At 39.4% G+C, this 14962-nt stretch overlaps 1 protein-coding gene across 2 annotated transcripts; it reads right to left on the bottom strand.

Annotated features, from left to right (window-relative positions):
• Positions 1–7: 7 nt before the first annotated feature.
• Positions 8–10572, bottom strand: LOC116177465. Of its 2 annotated transcripts, none has more exons than XM_031496450.1 (7): positions 10439–10572; positions 10241–10389; positions 9986–10196; positions 9741–9939; positions 9419–9693; positions 3581–5756; positions 8–180 (listed from the first exon to the last, which is right to left on the bottom strand). In XM_031496450.1, the coding sequence occupies exons 1-7, from the start codon at positions 10447–10449 to the stop codon at positions 28–30; spliced, it is 3174 nt and encodes a 1057-aa protein (XP_031352310.1). In that variant the 5' UTR covers positions 10450–10572; the 3' UTR covers positions 8–27. The 2 variants fall into 2 exon arrangements, with proteins under 2 accessions (XP_031352310.1, XP_031352312.1); XM_031496452.1 differs by having other exon boundaries at positions 10241–10376; positions 10439–10571.
• Positions 10573–14962: the final 4390 nt, after the last annotated feature.

Consider the following 14962-nt stretch of genomic DNA (forward strand, 5'->3'; position numbering starts at 1 on the left):
TAAAAAATAAATTGAGATAGTTTATTGTTAATCTGGTAATTTTTGCGAATCAAACAGTACTTCTCCTTTCCTTACGCACGTGTCGTTCTCTTGAAGATTCTTTTCGATGTCAGCAATTTCTTGCGGGGTGTTTAGATCCTGTTTGGATTTATATCTGGATTTTGGCAGATTCAGATTGGGCTAAAATCACAAATGGTGGTTAGCTTTCTAAGTGGTAATGGATACACTTGTTATTCCCCGGTCCACCAGATCGGTACAGTCCCCACCACCACCCGTTTCCGTAAATTAAAGTAATCCAAGATCAGTGCCATACGGCGCACGTGAGCGACGAAGTAAAGTTTATTGCATGATGCGCATTTTTAATTTCCAACATCGTACTCATGAATCATGACGTTGCATTTCCGTGCGGGCGGCTTAAGAGCTGTGTCCTATCGCAGACTTTAGTGACGGCAAATTAATTTCTTTTACAACCCCATAAATTACAAAATAGAAGAGGTATCTTCGAGGGTATCTTAGTACGAAGTAAAATACCCTCTCCGCACACGTGTTCCAAGCCGTGCATAAATTGATTGACTTTAAACTCAGCGGTATTTAGTTAATTTTTCAACAACGGCGAACCTTGACCTAAGGAGACCTGAGGCCCTATAAGATTCGCGGTTCGTATTTTCTAAAAGGCAATAAGGAGCGATCCGAAGTTATTTTTTCAAGAAGACGACACTGGCGGACGTGAAAGAAATAAAAGAAATTATCAATCTCCAATAAAAGTGTCAAACATAACGCTGTCTGAGGGAAGTTAATGACGAATATCGAGCAAGACTCAGAGCGTGCCGATATTAGTTAATATTTTTTGACTACGATTTGCTTAAGGGGAATTTTGGGGAGATGTATGTGGGCTTTGGTTATGGGCAGTTGTTATTTTATGTTTCGAATGCTCATTATTACTGTAGGTGTTTCGACTATTACTCAAGTCATCCATACAGTAATTACATGATTGATGTAGATTATTTGACAAATTAACGTCATTGTGCAGATGCAATACCAGTCCGGCATGTGTATTGTCATTATAACAAATTAAAACTACCTTTTTGTACTTTTATTTCATACTTAGGTACTCATAAAGTGAAAATGCGTTGTATTTTTGTACGTAAATAACTTTGCTCGTAATTCTTGATCTACAGTAATCGCTTTCAACCTTGGGTACTTGCCTTCAATCGTGTGGAATGGCCCCCTTTGTTGAATACAACCCTATAACACTTCCTATAGGCGGGCTTCGCTTTCACCTTACAGACAACATATATTTTGACATATTAATTAATATTTGTTTGGTTATTGTTGAATCAAGATCAACTAAAAACAACTCGGCGTGATGTGTGGGACCACCCAATATCCAGCTTATGTGAATGTATTCTAATGTTTGTGTGTTTATGTTATGTGTGTCAAATACTAATCTTTAGGAATTCCAGGCTATGATTTGACATTTTATGTACTTGATAATTATTTTCGTAATTATTTTAATATGAATTCAAGGCATTACAAACAATTAACTTTGCTATACAGTTCAATATTAATTTGTTGGTTGGTTTTTTTCTTGGTCAGTTCCTTTTTTCCCAGCCTATTTTTTTCTCGGTAAACAACCATTTTTGGAATTTAATTGGGGGGTAAACATAAAAATTAAAACAACGGAACTTTGCTTTTTTGGTTATTCGGATAGCACATTGTATCTAAGCCTTGTAGTGTGCTTTTGGCACCGGAACAAAATGATCACTAAATGCAAAATTAATGCCGCCAGCGTATTTTCCCAAATTCAATCCAGCAGTTGGCAAAATGGTCGAGAACAACAGAATAACCATTATATTCAAATTTACGCTCGCTATTTTTGAGCAAAACTCCCTGTCCATGAATCTAGCAGAGCAAGATCAGCAGAACACAATCAGAAACATTATGCTATGCGTTTGTTGCAAGGGCAGTATACAATACAGTAACATTGACTTAGGAGTAGACATAGGAATTTGTGTGTATTGTTTTTCCTCATGTCTACTTTTAAATGACAACATTTTTTCTGAAGAACGCCTATTTTATGCAACCCAAATAACTTCTTAAAACAAAGGAAAATCTGTCTGTCATATTAATTAATTTCAATATTATTGCGTTGGCTTCTGCATTTTTATTTTCGTTCGTGTGCGATGTATTCAAATGAAAAAAAAAGTGATTGAATCATTTAATATCTCTTCATCATTGCCTAACAGCACACCACTCTTTACTGTCGCTTTTATAAGTACCTACCTACCAACTAACCTACCTAAAAAGAAAGGATATTCACAGAAATATATGGATTCTTTTAGTAAGGTGCGTTACACTTTTGCTGAAATCGTGAAATTTTAAAAGAAGCATAAAACCGCTCGTCTTAAGCATTTGGAATGCACTAAAGCAATGAACACTACCTCAAAAAACCAAGAAAATGAAAAGTGAACTAACTATAATTAGGTCCTAATTAGGTGCTAATTAAGTGCCCTATCCCCGTATTAAATGCTCCTTTTTTTTTAAATTATTACATGTTCTGTTCCAGGTGCATATGAACTCATCAGAGCACTACCTCAAAAAAACCAAGAACATGAAAAGTGAACTAACTAACTAACTAATTAGTTCACTTTTCATTTTCTTGGGTTTTTAAGGTAGTGTTCTGTTCATATGAACCTGGCAGAACATGTAAAAATAAAAAAAAGGAGCATTTAATTCGGGAATAGGGCACTTAATTAGCACCTAATTATGCAATATGTTTGATTGTGTTCTGCTGACCTTGCTCTGCTAGGTTCAAGGACATCAAAACTCCCTAGATATACACAAAGTACGCCATGTTTGATACAAAAATGCGCGGAAATTTGAAATCAGAAACTCGAAAATTATGCTATGCGTTTGTTGCAAGGGCAGTATACAATACAGTAACATTGACTTAGGAGTAGACATAGGAATTTGTGTGTATTGTTTTTCCTCATGTCTACTTTTAAATGACAACATTTTTTCTGAAGAACGCCTATTTTATGCAACCCAAATAACTTCTTAAAACAAAGGAAAATCTGTCTGTCATATTAATTAATTTCAATATTATTGCGTTGGCTTCTGCATTTTTATTTTCGTTCGTGTGCGATGTATTCAAATGAAAAAAAAAGTGATTGAATCATTTAATATCTCTTCATCATTGCCTAACAGCACACCACTCTTTACTGTCGCTTTTATAAGTACCTACCTACCAACTAACCTACCTAAAAAGAAAGGATATTCACAGAAATATATGGATTCTTTTAGTAAGGTGCGTTACACTTTTGCTGAAATCGTGAAATTTTAAAAGAAGCATAAAACCGCTCGTCTTAAGCATTTGGAATGCACTAAAGCAATGCAATGCAATTGTAAAATCCAGAATAACAGAGCAGAATGCGTGCGCATGAGTTATTTTGGTTGCATAAAATTAGGCGTCCTTCAGAAGCGATTTAGCCATTTAAAAGTACACATAGGGAAAACAATACACGCAAATCCCTAGGTCTAGGCCCTGTGGGATCGGGGATTAACTAGTGTAGAATCTTACCGAAATATTGTCACTCTCGTCATCCGCATCAGGTGATTCGTTGCCAGGTTCCCCGAGGACCTTCTGGTTTGTTAGGCTACCCGAAGAACTGCATAATTTCCCCGTTATGGCCTGTTGAATATTATGCGTTGCTGGTTTTTGTTGAAGTGCGATGCAACTTGTCGGGAGTTGTTCTTTACCGGACGAGGTGGAAGGTTGATGATCCGGAACCGTAGAAGAGATTTCCTGTTCCGAGGACGAATTGCATTCGGTCTGTGTTGTCCAATCGCTTGTAATCAGATCTATATTTTGAATGAACACTTCTTCATCAGTTTCTTTACACATAATTGTGTGATCTGTAGGCAAATCTTTGGAGTTTTCAAACTCGGCGGTCATAGAGTTTAGAGAAACAGAAGCTTGGAATTTTTCTTCTTCTGGTGGTGCACGCGCAAGTGTTTCATGGCATTGAACATCTTCTGCAAGAAAACATTCAATTTTAGCTTGTTCGCCCGATGAATCATTCGCAATTTGTTTTGAATGGGTTGAAGGCGTGGAGGATATGGTGATGCACGTATTACACGCTACTTCTCCAAAGCAATATGAAGTTTTAGGTACCTTCGAATCTGTGAAGGTAGAATGAGGAAAGTATGTGAGGCGTAAAGGTGATGCCTTAGTTTCGTCTTCTAAATATGCTCTGTCTTTAATTCGCGAATTAGCAATTTCTGCTGATTTATCAATTATTTCATCTAGCACATCACCAATCATAACCGACGCATCTTCTTTAACAGTCGTGCTATATTTTCCCATTTCGTCTATCATAACAGCGCACAATTTCTCATAGTCAGGCTTAGTTTTAACGTAGTCCAATACAACAGGTGGATCACATTCTTCCTTTGCACCACGCAACAGTGCACTTTCCTTGATGTCCCCAGATTCTTTAAGTAACTCTTTAATGATATTTTGAATACCGTTTTCAGCCTTTTCGTAGGTTTGGAGTCTTTCTTTTGACAGTAGTTGGTCATCAGTTGATTTCTCGATGTCTTTAGAAATTGAACTGGTTGCCAAAATATCTCCCATTTTAGTTAGGCATACCTTAAACTCCCCCATCTTGGTATCGCAATCACTTCGACTACTGTCGCCACCTAAATGAACCTCTACTTGCTGCTTGGGCGACGTCGCATCGTCAAAATACCTCCTAACGTTTTCTCGGTGCGTCTCATAAAAACGGTCATTGTCCTCGTAATAACTTTGATACTTTTGTTCAGAATCACGAAATGGATCGTTAGCAATGTGCACTTCTACATTACTAACCACCTCGCATCTCGCGAATTCGCCGAGAGGGTTCACGTTTGCGATCTTGCTCGTTAAGCACAACTCTTCATTCAATAAACTTTCCGGCTTACCTTCAAAATTGCTAGTGGCCGACGGAAACGGAGGGTACTCTTTGGGTACTTTGGAAATCGATATTTTAGATGTCCGCGTCATCGGGGACCAACTTCTTTGCTGTATGGTGCTATCCAAAGACTTTACTGAGAAACCTTGTGAGTGGCGGCGATCCTGCAGTGATACTGATTCATCCGAAACTATTGATGGCAAAGTTGAACTGTCGCCTATATTTGTTGTTGTCGAGCTCGAGGGCCACGCCGTTATATCTGACGACAGATTACTGTCTTTTGGTTGACAAAGTATATTTTGCTGGCGATTTAAGTCTCCCAGTGCGTAGCTCAAACTTGACCAGCTTCCGGAATCTTTTCCACTTGGCACTGACAGCCTCATGTTGCACAAACTGTCCTGTACTTCCACTTCTTTGTCCTGCATAAGGCAAGAAGAAGAATATTGCGTTGATACCTCTGCCGTGATAACTATCTTGCAACATGGAACTGATGGTCCTTCATCGTTGCCAGAGTACTGCGTAGACATATGGTTGACTATGCATTTTTGGCATTGAGACGCAGAAGCTCCGGTTTCATCGCGACAATTACGATAGGAAAACATATCGCAATGGCCAAATGCCGCCGCGGACTTCGTATCTTCGTACGTCAGCAAATACTGTGTTGGTACACTGCCCCATGGTGGAACATAATAATTGTCGAAGTTTTTATCATCCCACGGTGAATTAATTTGCGTTGACATATTGCATAAGCTCAGCTGGTCACAGTCTGGCGTCGATGTAAGGATTACTCCACTTCCACGCATCCTAAAATGGGAATTAAGTGTCAATAAAACAGCTGAATACTTGTCCCAAGTACAGTGACTGTATAAAAAGACAGTGTTGCCATATGCTCCATGTCCGCCATGTTTGTCATTGTGCTGATTAATTTAAGCGAATTGGTAGATTTTGCTATGGCTACAATATTACTCCTACCATGGTTTTCAGGTTAATTTCTGCCAATCCGGTGTATTTGGTTAAAACATGGCGGATCCCCCACTACCAATAAAAAATAACACCGCTGTATAGTCAGACTATCTTTATACAATACTTATACACTGTGTCCAAGATAAGGATGGGGATTTCGGAAGATAAGAAGAGGGTTAAATTAGGGAAAAGTTGGGAAATTAAAATGTGAAAAACCAGAAAATTCCGATTATTTCCGAAGATGTGCCAGAAAAAACGAAATTTTGCGATTTTGTTTTTATGTAATTTACAGATACAAAAAATAAAAAAAAAACATTTTCTTATTTGGGCTCTACAAATTGAGATATTACAACGCTTCGTTTCGGAGAAATCATCATCAACCTTATTTTTTATATGGTCCGTAAGAAAAGTACATACTGCAGCATTTTTTATTACGAATGCAACGATGTACGGCACACAACAAAAACAAAAGTTAGAAACTGTTAGTTTCAACAGGATGGTGCACCCCCGCACAACGCCCTAATCGTACGAGAATAGCTATCGGTCATTATGGAACATATGAAATACACTTTTTAACTGGGTTTGCTTTTTGCGCTAAATAGTTGTCAAAGGAAGAAAGTGGTGCATAAAGGAGGCCTGAAGGGGACACGTAGAGGGGCGTGAAGGAGGAGGAATGAGGAGTAAAAGGAAAAGGCGAAAAATGCGGGGAGAAAAAATCATTTGAGAAAGGCATGAACGAGCCGTTAAGTAGGTGTATGAAAAAAACGTGAAAAATACGCGAAGGGTACATGATAAAAACGTGTGACGGGGACATATCTGAAAGAAGAATAGGAGTATGTGAAGAAATTTAAGAGAGGGTGAGGTGAAAAAAGTTATCAAGCAATTCACGTAAACCAGACGTAAAGAAATAGGAAGGAGTCGTCAAGGAGGCATTACACATTCGTGAAAGGTTGTACCAAGGAAGGAAGTTTGAGAAAGCCTGAAGTATGTGGGAAGAGTAGTGAGGAAGTCGCGTAGAAAGAGTGAAGGAGGCGGGAAAGAAGAGTGAAGCAAGTGGACTGTGGCTGTGTAAAGGAGGCGCAAAGGGAGAACAGTGACGTAGCATGACCAAATTGCGCCTTAGGCAAGCTTTAAATTGAGCTCGTTGGTAATTTGGGTTTTCAGTAGGGGAATTGTTTGTGTACCGCTCGAACTAATTATATCAGTTCGCATTCGGAAACACGACTTTTAATCCGGCTCATATTCAATAGCATAGATCCTTGAACTCTAAGTTAGACGAGGCATGACGTATTCGTGAAGGGAGGAAGTCTGAAGTGTGAAGATGATGAAGGCATCAAGGCAGGATGAAAGAGCCATTAAGAAGTAGTTTTAAATGAGGTGTCAAGGATGTATGAAGGATAGCGAAAGAAATCCGTGAACGAGGAAGAACGGAGAGTCCCGAAGGAAGCATGAAGTGAACGAGAATCAGAAGCGTAGAAGGCAGGGTGAACGATACGTGAAGGGTGCACGAGAGGTGTCAATAAATTGTAAGCAAGGTGGGATGAAAACGTGCGAAGAAAATGGGGAGGGTGGCAAGTAGGAGGAAGACGTAAATATGGCATGAAACATTTGTGATGGAGAAGTGAAAGATTTGTTAAGGAGAAGTCTCGCAGAATACGCTCCAAATAGACAAAATCTTCTCAATTAAGCGTCATGTTCATCTATGGATCTTCATGTTAATGAAGAGGTCATCAAGCACAATGGTTAAGGTGGAATTACAAGCTACATTGCAAGTGACTCTTGAGTCCACTAGGCAGTCATAAGATGGAAGTAGAATCGAGCAGCTTCAACAACCGAAGGATGGGCACCTTTCAGTCGAAGAGTCGACCATAAGAAAGACGAAGAACAAACTAATTATAAAAGGAAGTAGAGGAAAGCTATAAATTTGAAACTGCAGTAAATTTCTTCTAACTTTACAAAATCGAAATGTGTTGCCTTAACGTTTACTATCTCTATCTCCTAGTCTAAAGATCGCCAGACTGGGTCTGATAATAAATTTCACTTCGAGTCACATTTCTGCTCTTCCTTTTTTGTTGGTACTGTACGAAAATACAGGCTTGGATAGCTCCTTGTACCGGGTGATTCATTAGAAGTGTAGAAAGTAGAAAGAAAACGTATGAAATTATTAAAGTGGTCTGCGATTAACGAATGAATAATTATGCACCAATTATATGCATTTTTGCGCTGTTGATGTGACGCCTATACAAAACAAGAAAACTATAGATTGATCAAACAAATTCTCTCCTTACCACCTCCTCTTACATTCTGACTCCACTTACGATTACGTTTTGTTGTATAAATATAATCGGGCAATGAACTTCTTTATTTATCTCGACTGCATTCAACCTGGATTTTTACTTTCGTCATCATAATTATTAGAGCACTTAAAAGGACCAAACGAATTCAACAATAAACAGTGAAACTGGTTAATTTTTCGCTTTCGAATTACAGTTTTCATTAACTGAAACTGAAAACGAAAAAAATCCGTATTTACAAAAAAGTTAATGTTAGTATCAAAAAACCGAGCAGTCGCCTCGGAATCTAAAATCTTTTTCTTACGAAGCATATAAAAGTGCCCTAAGTGCTTTTGTTTTTTTCCAAATAATCAATAATAATGCCGTAAAAAATTAAAACGAAAGTATTTCTCTTTTTTTCGGATATCTCTGGAAAAGAGGATCTAAAATGTACAACTTTGCCTCTTATAGTTTCCAAGATAGCAATGCTAACGCATCGAATTTGTAACACCCAGTATAAAGATTTTCAAAAAAACATTTTTGGGAAAATAATAGGCAATTCTTAAGGAAACACTTTTACAAATTTCGTATAGAAAAAATATAACTCGACATAGCCTAGGCTAAACTCAGGAAATGAGACTAGGACCCATGAGGAGAGTGATAAAAGAAGGATAGAGGCGGTAGAAATGTGGTGTTATTGAAGAACGTTGAAGATCCACTGTGTGGACAGAGTGAGTAATGAAGAGGTGCTCAAGAGGGTTGGAGAGGAGAGGGCCTGGATTGGACATATTCTAAGATATTTGCTAAAGAGATTACTCGATTACTGGGGAAGGTACAAATGCTAGGGGCAGACACAGGTTGGGATATGGGAAAGTCCTAAGCAGTGGTTTAGTGTTGTATTTTTAGATGATCTAGAAATTTGCAACTAATTTTTTTTAAATTACTTAATTCCCCTAATTTTCAAGTGGTGAGGGGGGGGGGGGTTAATCTAAGCTCAACGTCGCAGTAAAACATCTAGTCAACCACGTCAAAACCTTCTCCCTTTAACCACGCATGCGCATCCTTGACGATACGATCCGAAGTCCGAAAAATTAGTCAAGACATAGAGGAAATACAATTCCTCTATGGTCAAGATTAGCAGAAGGAGCAAAATATATAGGTTTTGAAGAGGTGTAAACCAAAAACCATAATGGTTTCTTTAGAATACGAAACAGGTTAAATTACACTCACCGGCAGTTATTTAAGTCATTGCCAGAATCTTCACTTTGAATATCGGCGTTCACTGCAGACTGTGATTCACCATCATTGGCAGCTTGATCGTGTGAAGTGTGGTCAATCAGTTCATCCATTTCTTTCCTTATCGCCATAGCTAAGGTGTCTTCGTATTTGTCAGACTCACTACTTGCGCCATTCAAATTTCTGGGGACTTCGACATTATGGAGACGAGTGAAAATCACAGACACTTGCACCTCGTAAATACCACTGTCTGGTCCTTTCTTTGCATACTGAAAAAGAAGGGATACAAACTGAAAACTCACAATCAAAGGCATACGGGCACGTCGTCTGACGCCTTCAGTATGGTTTCGTGTTCTAATCTTTGCGAGTTTACCGCCTCTTTGGAATCGACGAGATACAGTGGCATACTCATGATGTTCAGAACGTTGCCTTTGTTTGTCACTTTTAAGGAGCCAGTGAACACGGTCTGCGAATCAGTTTCTGAAGTACATACCAACGGTTTCGGTTCCTGATATCTGCAAAACCCATAGGTGAGATTACCTGCAGAATCGCAAAGGGCACCTTCCTGGGCTTGAACAACTTAGAAGATTAAGCTCGAGTGTAATCGTCACGTTTTCATCTATCCAATCGGGTAGTCCGACTAGCATTGCCAGTTTTTCCACTTTGGCGTACGCCGAAACCTGTTCGGCAAACCTAGCTCGGTAGCCGTTCTTAGATTGTGCGATTGGTGTCAATTGTTGAGGCAGTATGACACTGTTAGTCTTGCTTTGTGCTGTAAGAGATATTAGTAGAGTAGTAATCCAAGACGGGTAATACCTTTCGGCTTAGGTTTCTTTTTTGCGAAGACCTTTGAGAATTTTCCCCAAATTGTGCCTGATCGCGACGTTTTTCTTGCCAAGTGGGAATTTGATGCAGTATCTAAGTGTTCAGTTGGAGTAGAAGTTTTGGAATTCTGGGGGTTTTCACTGGAATGTGCATTGGGTTACATAGAGCAGCACATACAGCTTCATTTACCGATTCTCCATTGTACTAGAATTTTAAGTTGGGAAATGTTGGTCGCGAGTTTAATTACGAAATGATTAGCTATCAATTTATGTTAACGTGTAATTTATATTGACACATTTTGTGCTTGGTGTCATTTTTCAAAAACAATTGAGGTATACTTAGATTTTCCGCAACTATGATAGATTTGTTTTGCTCGTTGGCCATCTAGAGTTAATTTGAGAACGCTTTTGAGTCCAGTATTGCAAATGAATTTTAGCTGAATCAAATGCACTTTATATCAGAAGTATTTATTAGGAATTCATTAGATTCTCTGCTAAATTATTCCGCAAACATTTCCGTATGGGATGGTCGAAAGAGGTTAATTTTGAGTACAAAAAAATGCTATCATTCTGTGAGAAAATGACCACCTTTCTGTTTAATTTTAAACATTTTAATTCGTGTTAAATCGTTTGCACTTAACGAAATTGACATTTCCTTCATTTAAATGCAGATTTATTCTTGGCCTTCTTAAGTTAATGTAGGATACCGTTCTAATTGTCCTTCTAATGAACTACGAATTATTAAAATTACCTAAAAATGGTTAAGCTCGGATTAAATGCACGATTCAATACATCGCTTCCTTCCATTGTAGTAAATTAGCCCTTGCACCTGCCCTTTAGCTTAACAACTTATTAATAATTCATTTTTCGGTTATCCTTAACATATCTTTGACGTCTGTAGGTAATCATTTTCTGGACACTCCCTACTCTAACGTGACATACATTGATTTCGTAAATTTAATTGTTAAAAATTACAATAGCATTTATTAACAAGTAAATGGGTAAAATAATCCATAAGGAAGAATTGTCATAAGTAAGCAAGTGGCGTTTCTACATTAAATGGAAATAAGGATACGCCGAGTCTCTTGAACCGGATTTTGCTAGTGCTGATCTTGAAACTAATTCCATAACCTCAATAGCCAACTGTTTCCATTGAAAAGGATTCCGGTTGGTAATATCTTGACATTTCTTCTTCTTCCTCTCGGCCCCAATTGAACCAACATAGCCACCTTCTTTAGAGAACATAAGCAGTTGGGCCTGTTGAACTAAGGCAAGTTGCGTCGCAAACGAGAATCTACTCTCCTCTAGGAAGTTAGCGTGGGTAGTGCAAGCTAAGGGGCTCCAAATAGAGATGGGTTTCATAGGATGCGATAGCGATGACGTCCTGCACTTTTCTTGTAATGCAGTCCATGATGGGTCGATTCGCCAACATAAGCAACGAAACGCACCATCCTTGTCCTGTAAACTTTAGCATTTATTTGAGATTAGCTGGCATACCTAAAGTGCCATCTCTCGGTGGATTCTTTTGCGCCAGTCTAAACATGGATTAATTTTTACTTCCTTTTCCGGCACGATTCTCTTTTGACAAGCACGTTGAAGTAACACGTTGGAGCGGAGGCACAAATTATTTAATAGTGTTGACCTTTTTCGTTGAGCTTAGTGCTTGTTATTTAGAAGCGAGATGAGGCATTTTGTCTCTTCTTTTTGGAGGATATATATTGGGATTTTAACCGCCATTTGCTAATCCTTTTTCTTCTCGGACGTTTCTGGAATCTGCGCCGTTCACGAACTTTGATTTGAGTTAATCGTCGCTGTATACTAGAGATTTACGAAAAAATCTTATTGTGTAGAGGTTTGTTCATTCCTTGTGATTCAACGAGAATTTACATGTAGGGTTTTCTATTTTGTTGGTTTCTCCTGTTTTCGTCTGTTGTACGCTAAATTCTTAAGTACGAGGATAATTCCAGGTCAAGATAATGACCACGCCTAAAAACAAGATTGTCACCGGTTTCACATCACACCATTTGGGCGATCGACAACTGCTATCAGCCGGAATGCGCACTCGAGGGCAAGGTTAACCGCTTCCCCAGGAATAACCTAACCCACACCAGCTGGGACGGATCAGAAATCAATGGGTCAATAACCAACTATAATAGAATTCATGCGAATCGTTATAAGTTATCACCTCTCAAAGGATTTAGCTAAAATTTAATTGTGAATCTCATTAGTGGTTCACAGTTTTGCCTCTTTAAAGATAGATAACTGTAATTAATTATCTCTGGGTTCTGAATTCTGGACTACGATAGGGTCTCGCGTACCTGGCCTGACTAGAGTCGTCCAACCCTTCAATGTCATTCAAGCCATCCCTCACGTGAGATGAACCTTAGGATGGTGGAATAGTAAGCGGCTCTAATCGTAGCCATATCCGGCCTGGATACCCATAACATACATGGTCTCAGTTGGACAAGAGGAGGAGAAAGTATGCGGTGTGCCGTCTCGTCATCAATGTAATTCTCTATAAGATGCAAGATCCAACATCATGTTCCACCCTGTGTTGGGTTTGGGGGTTTTAAGTTATTAAGTTGTTTACAGTTGCAATGTAAGTGGAAGAGCTGGATCTGGACCATAAAACACATGTTTTTTTTAGCTCAAGGGTGTTGCTGTTTGTTACTTGCTCTGGTGCATGGTGACATTCGAAAACCAATCTACACGTAATTTTACAGTGACTAATTACCTGCAGAGCAGCCTTGCTGTCACTGGAGATTCGTAGGTTTGTTTCTTTATGTTATGCTTAAGAACTTTTTTTTGCACTGAGCGTTAGTCCTACCAACTCTGATTGGATACAGTAGGAAGTGTGCCTAGTGCCTAGTGGTTGGGCGATATAGCGTAAATGTTCCTTCCATTGTTGTAGATCGATCCGTGATCCATGTTTGGTTGGGATAACACGTCCTCATCAAGAAAATATGTGTGAGTGGCCCATCTCAATACCTCTGCTACTCAACAGCTCCTTATTTTGCAGAGGAAAGGATGTCAGAATGGCCTGCTCTCTCACGTGGACATCTATAGTGGAGGCAGATCCAGAAGGGCCTCCATGACGACTGTGGGAGTTGTTCTCATCGCACCTGTTCAAGCAAGCGCTACGGTTGTGGAGAGTCGGGTTGTAGGCCACCAGAAAATTGCTCCATAGCAGAGCATATGTCTTATCACGGGAGTGTACAGCCACAAGACAGCTTTCGGGGATGGCCAGCGGCCGAATTAACTTCAACCTGGGAAAACATGATAAGATCAACATTGGTACTATCCCAGCTCGTTTGAATGGACATCCTTCCGGCGCTGTTATTTCCAGACCTCCATAGCTTCAAGTCGAAGGTGAATTGGAATCTTAACCGTTCATGAATTAAATAGCTTTAGACTTGAGATCCACAGAACCATACGTTGAACCAAGGAAACAGGGCAGTGCAATTTCATAGAGTAGGCAAATTCTAATGCCTCCGTTTTTCGTTGGTAAGGCGGCAGATTTCGACGTAATGTCTTTAAAGCATTGTGGGCGTAAGCGGTCCGTCCTTGGGCTGGAACTGGCTGGGAAGAGTTGATCCCCTTGTTTATTTCAGTATCCAGCAGAACGAGTTCGTCTAAGGTGCCGTTTGGAACGGGATTAAATAGAGCGTTCGGGAAGGAGCTGGATGTTTGACCTGCAGCGCTTAGAATGTCGAGTGGGAGCAAAGCTTGCGGAAGAATTGAGAATCCTAGCTGCCCCTCTTATATTAAAATGCTTCCACCTTCTTTCCTAAGAAAAGCTGTTTGGAAGATTTCTTGCGAGACTTACAACTGCTATAAGTAATTACGAAAGCTGGATATTTTCTTTTATTTTTGCGATTAGGTTAGTGGTTCCGTCTCACGTATTAAAAGATTTGAATGTGAAAAGGAGTAACTCTCTTCAATTGTTTTGTTAATGAATGGACTCAATTTGCCGCTACTCGGGCGCCTTTCGGGGTCCAGGGGATTGTCCTGATATATCTACGGTGCGGTTGCAGTTTTTCAGCACAGCTTCTCGGATCTTGGGTTCGTCGGAGTTGTAGATATCAATGAGTATTTGAAGTCGGCCTGGGTCTTTGAAAGGGTTCTCTTTATAAGACAGGAGGAAGGGATAGTGGAGACGAGCTTTGGGATTGTGAAGCATTGTTTGAGATGAAATTACGTAGGGGTTACAACGCCAAGTGATATCGGTGGTGCTGAGATCATTGATATCATCATCTGATATCATCTGACGCAGACCCCATGGACCCATTTTGAGTACCTTTTACGTTGCACCATTGTTATGTCATCATGTGGTTTCCTACATGAATAGTAAATCTTTTCAGAGTATTTGAATGTGGATCTTGTCCTTCTGGAAAATTGTGGATCCGCTGAAGAAGTAGATCTTTTGCAATCCAAGTCACTGGATGTCGTCACCTTTGTCGGAAAAGAGTTTCTTGAACTATAAAAGGAAACGATACCAGGGAGAACGATAGTCGAGCCTGTAACAAAATGTCGTACCTATCCCAAAATTATTTTCGGTTTCTCAAAAGCGTTAGTTTTCTAAATAAGAGCAGTTTAATGCAATTTATTTGAACACATGTTGACCAACAAATACCGAAAGAGGTGAGTAATAGGATTAGGTGGACGAATGTATTCAATACACGCAACTTGTTTTAAATGATAACGCGTAATTTGG

The sequence above is a fragment of the Photinus pyralis genome, unplaced genomic scaffold, assembly GCF_008802855.1.
Source record: "Photinus pyralis isolate 1611_PpyrPB1 unplaced genomic scaffold, Ppyr1.3 Ppyr1.4_LG7, whole genome shotgun sequence".
NCBI classification, from domain to species: domain Eukaryota; kingdom Metazoa; phylum Arthropoda; class Insecta; order Coleoptera; family Lampyridae; genus Photinus; species Photinus pyralis.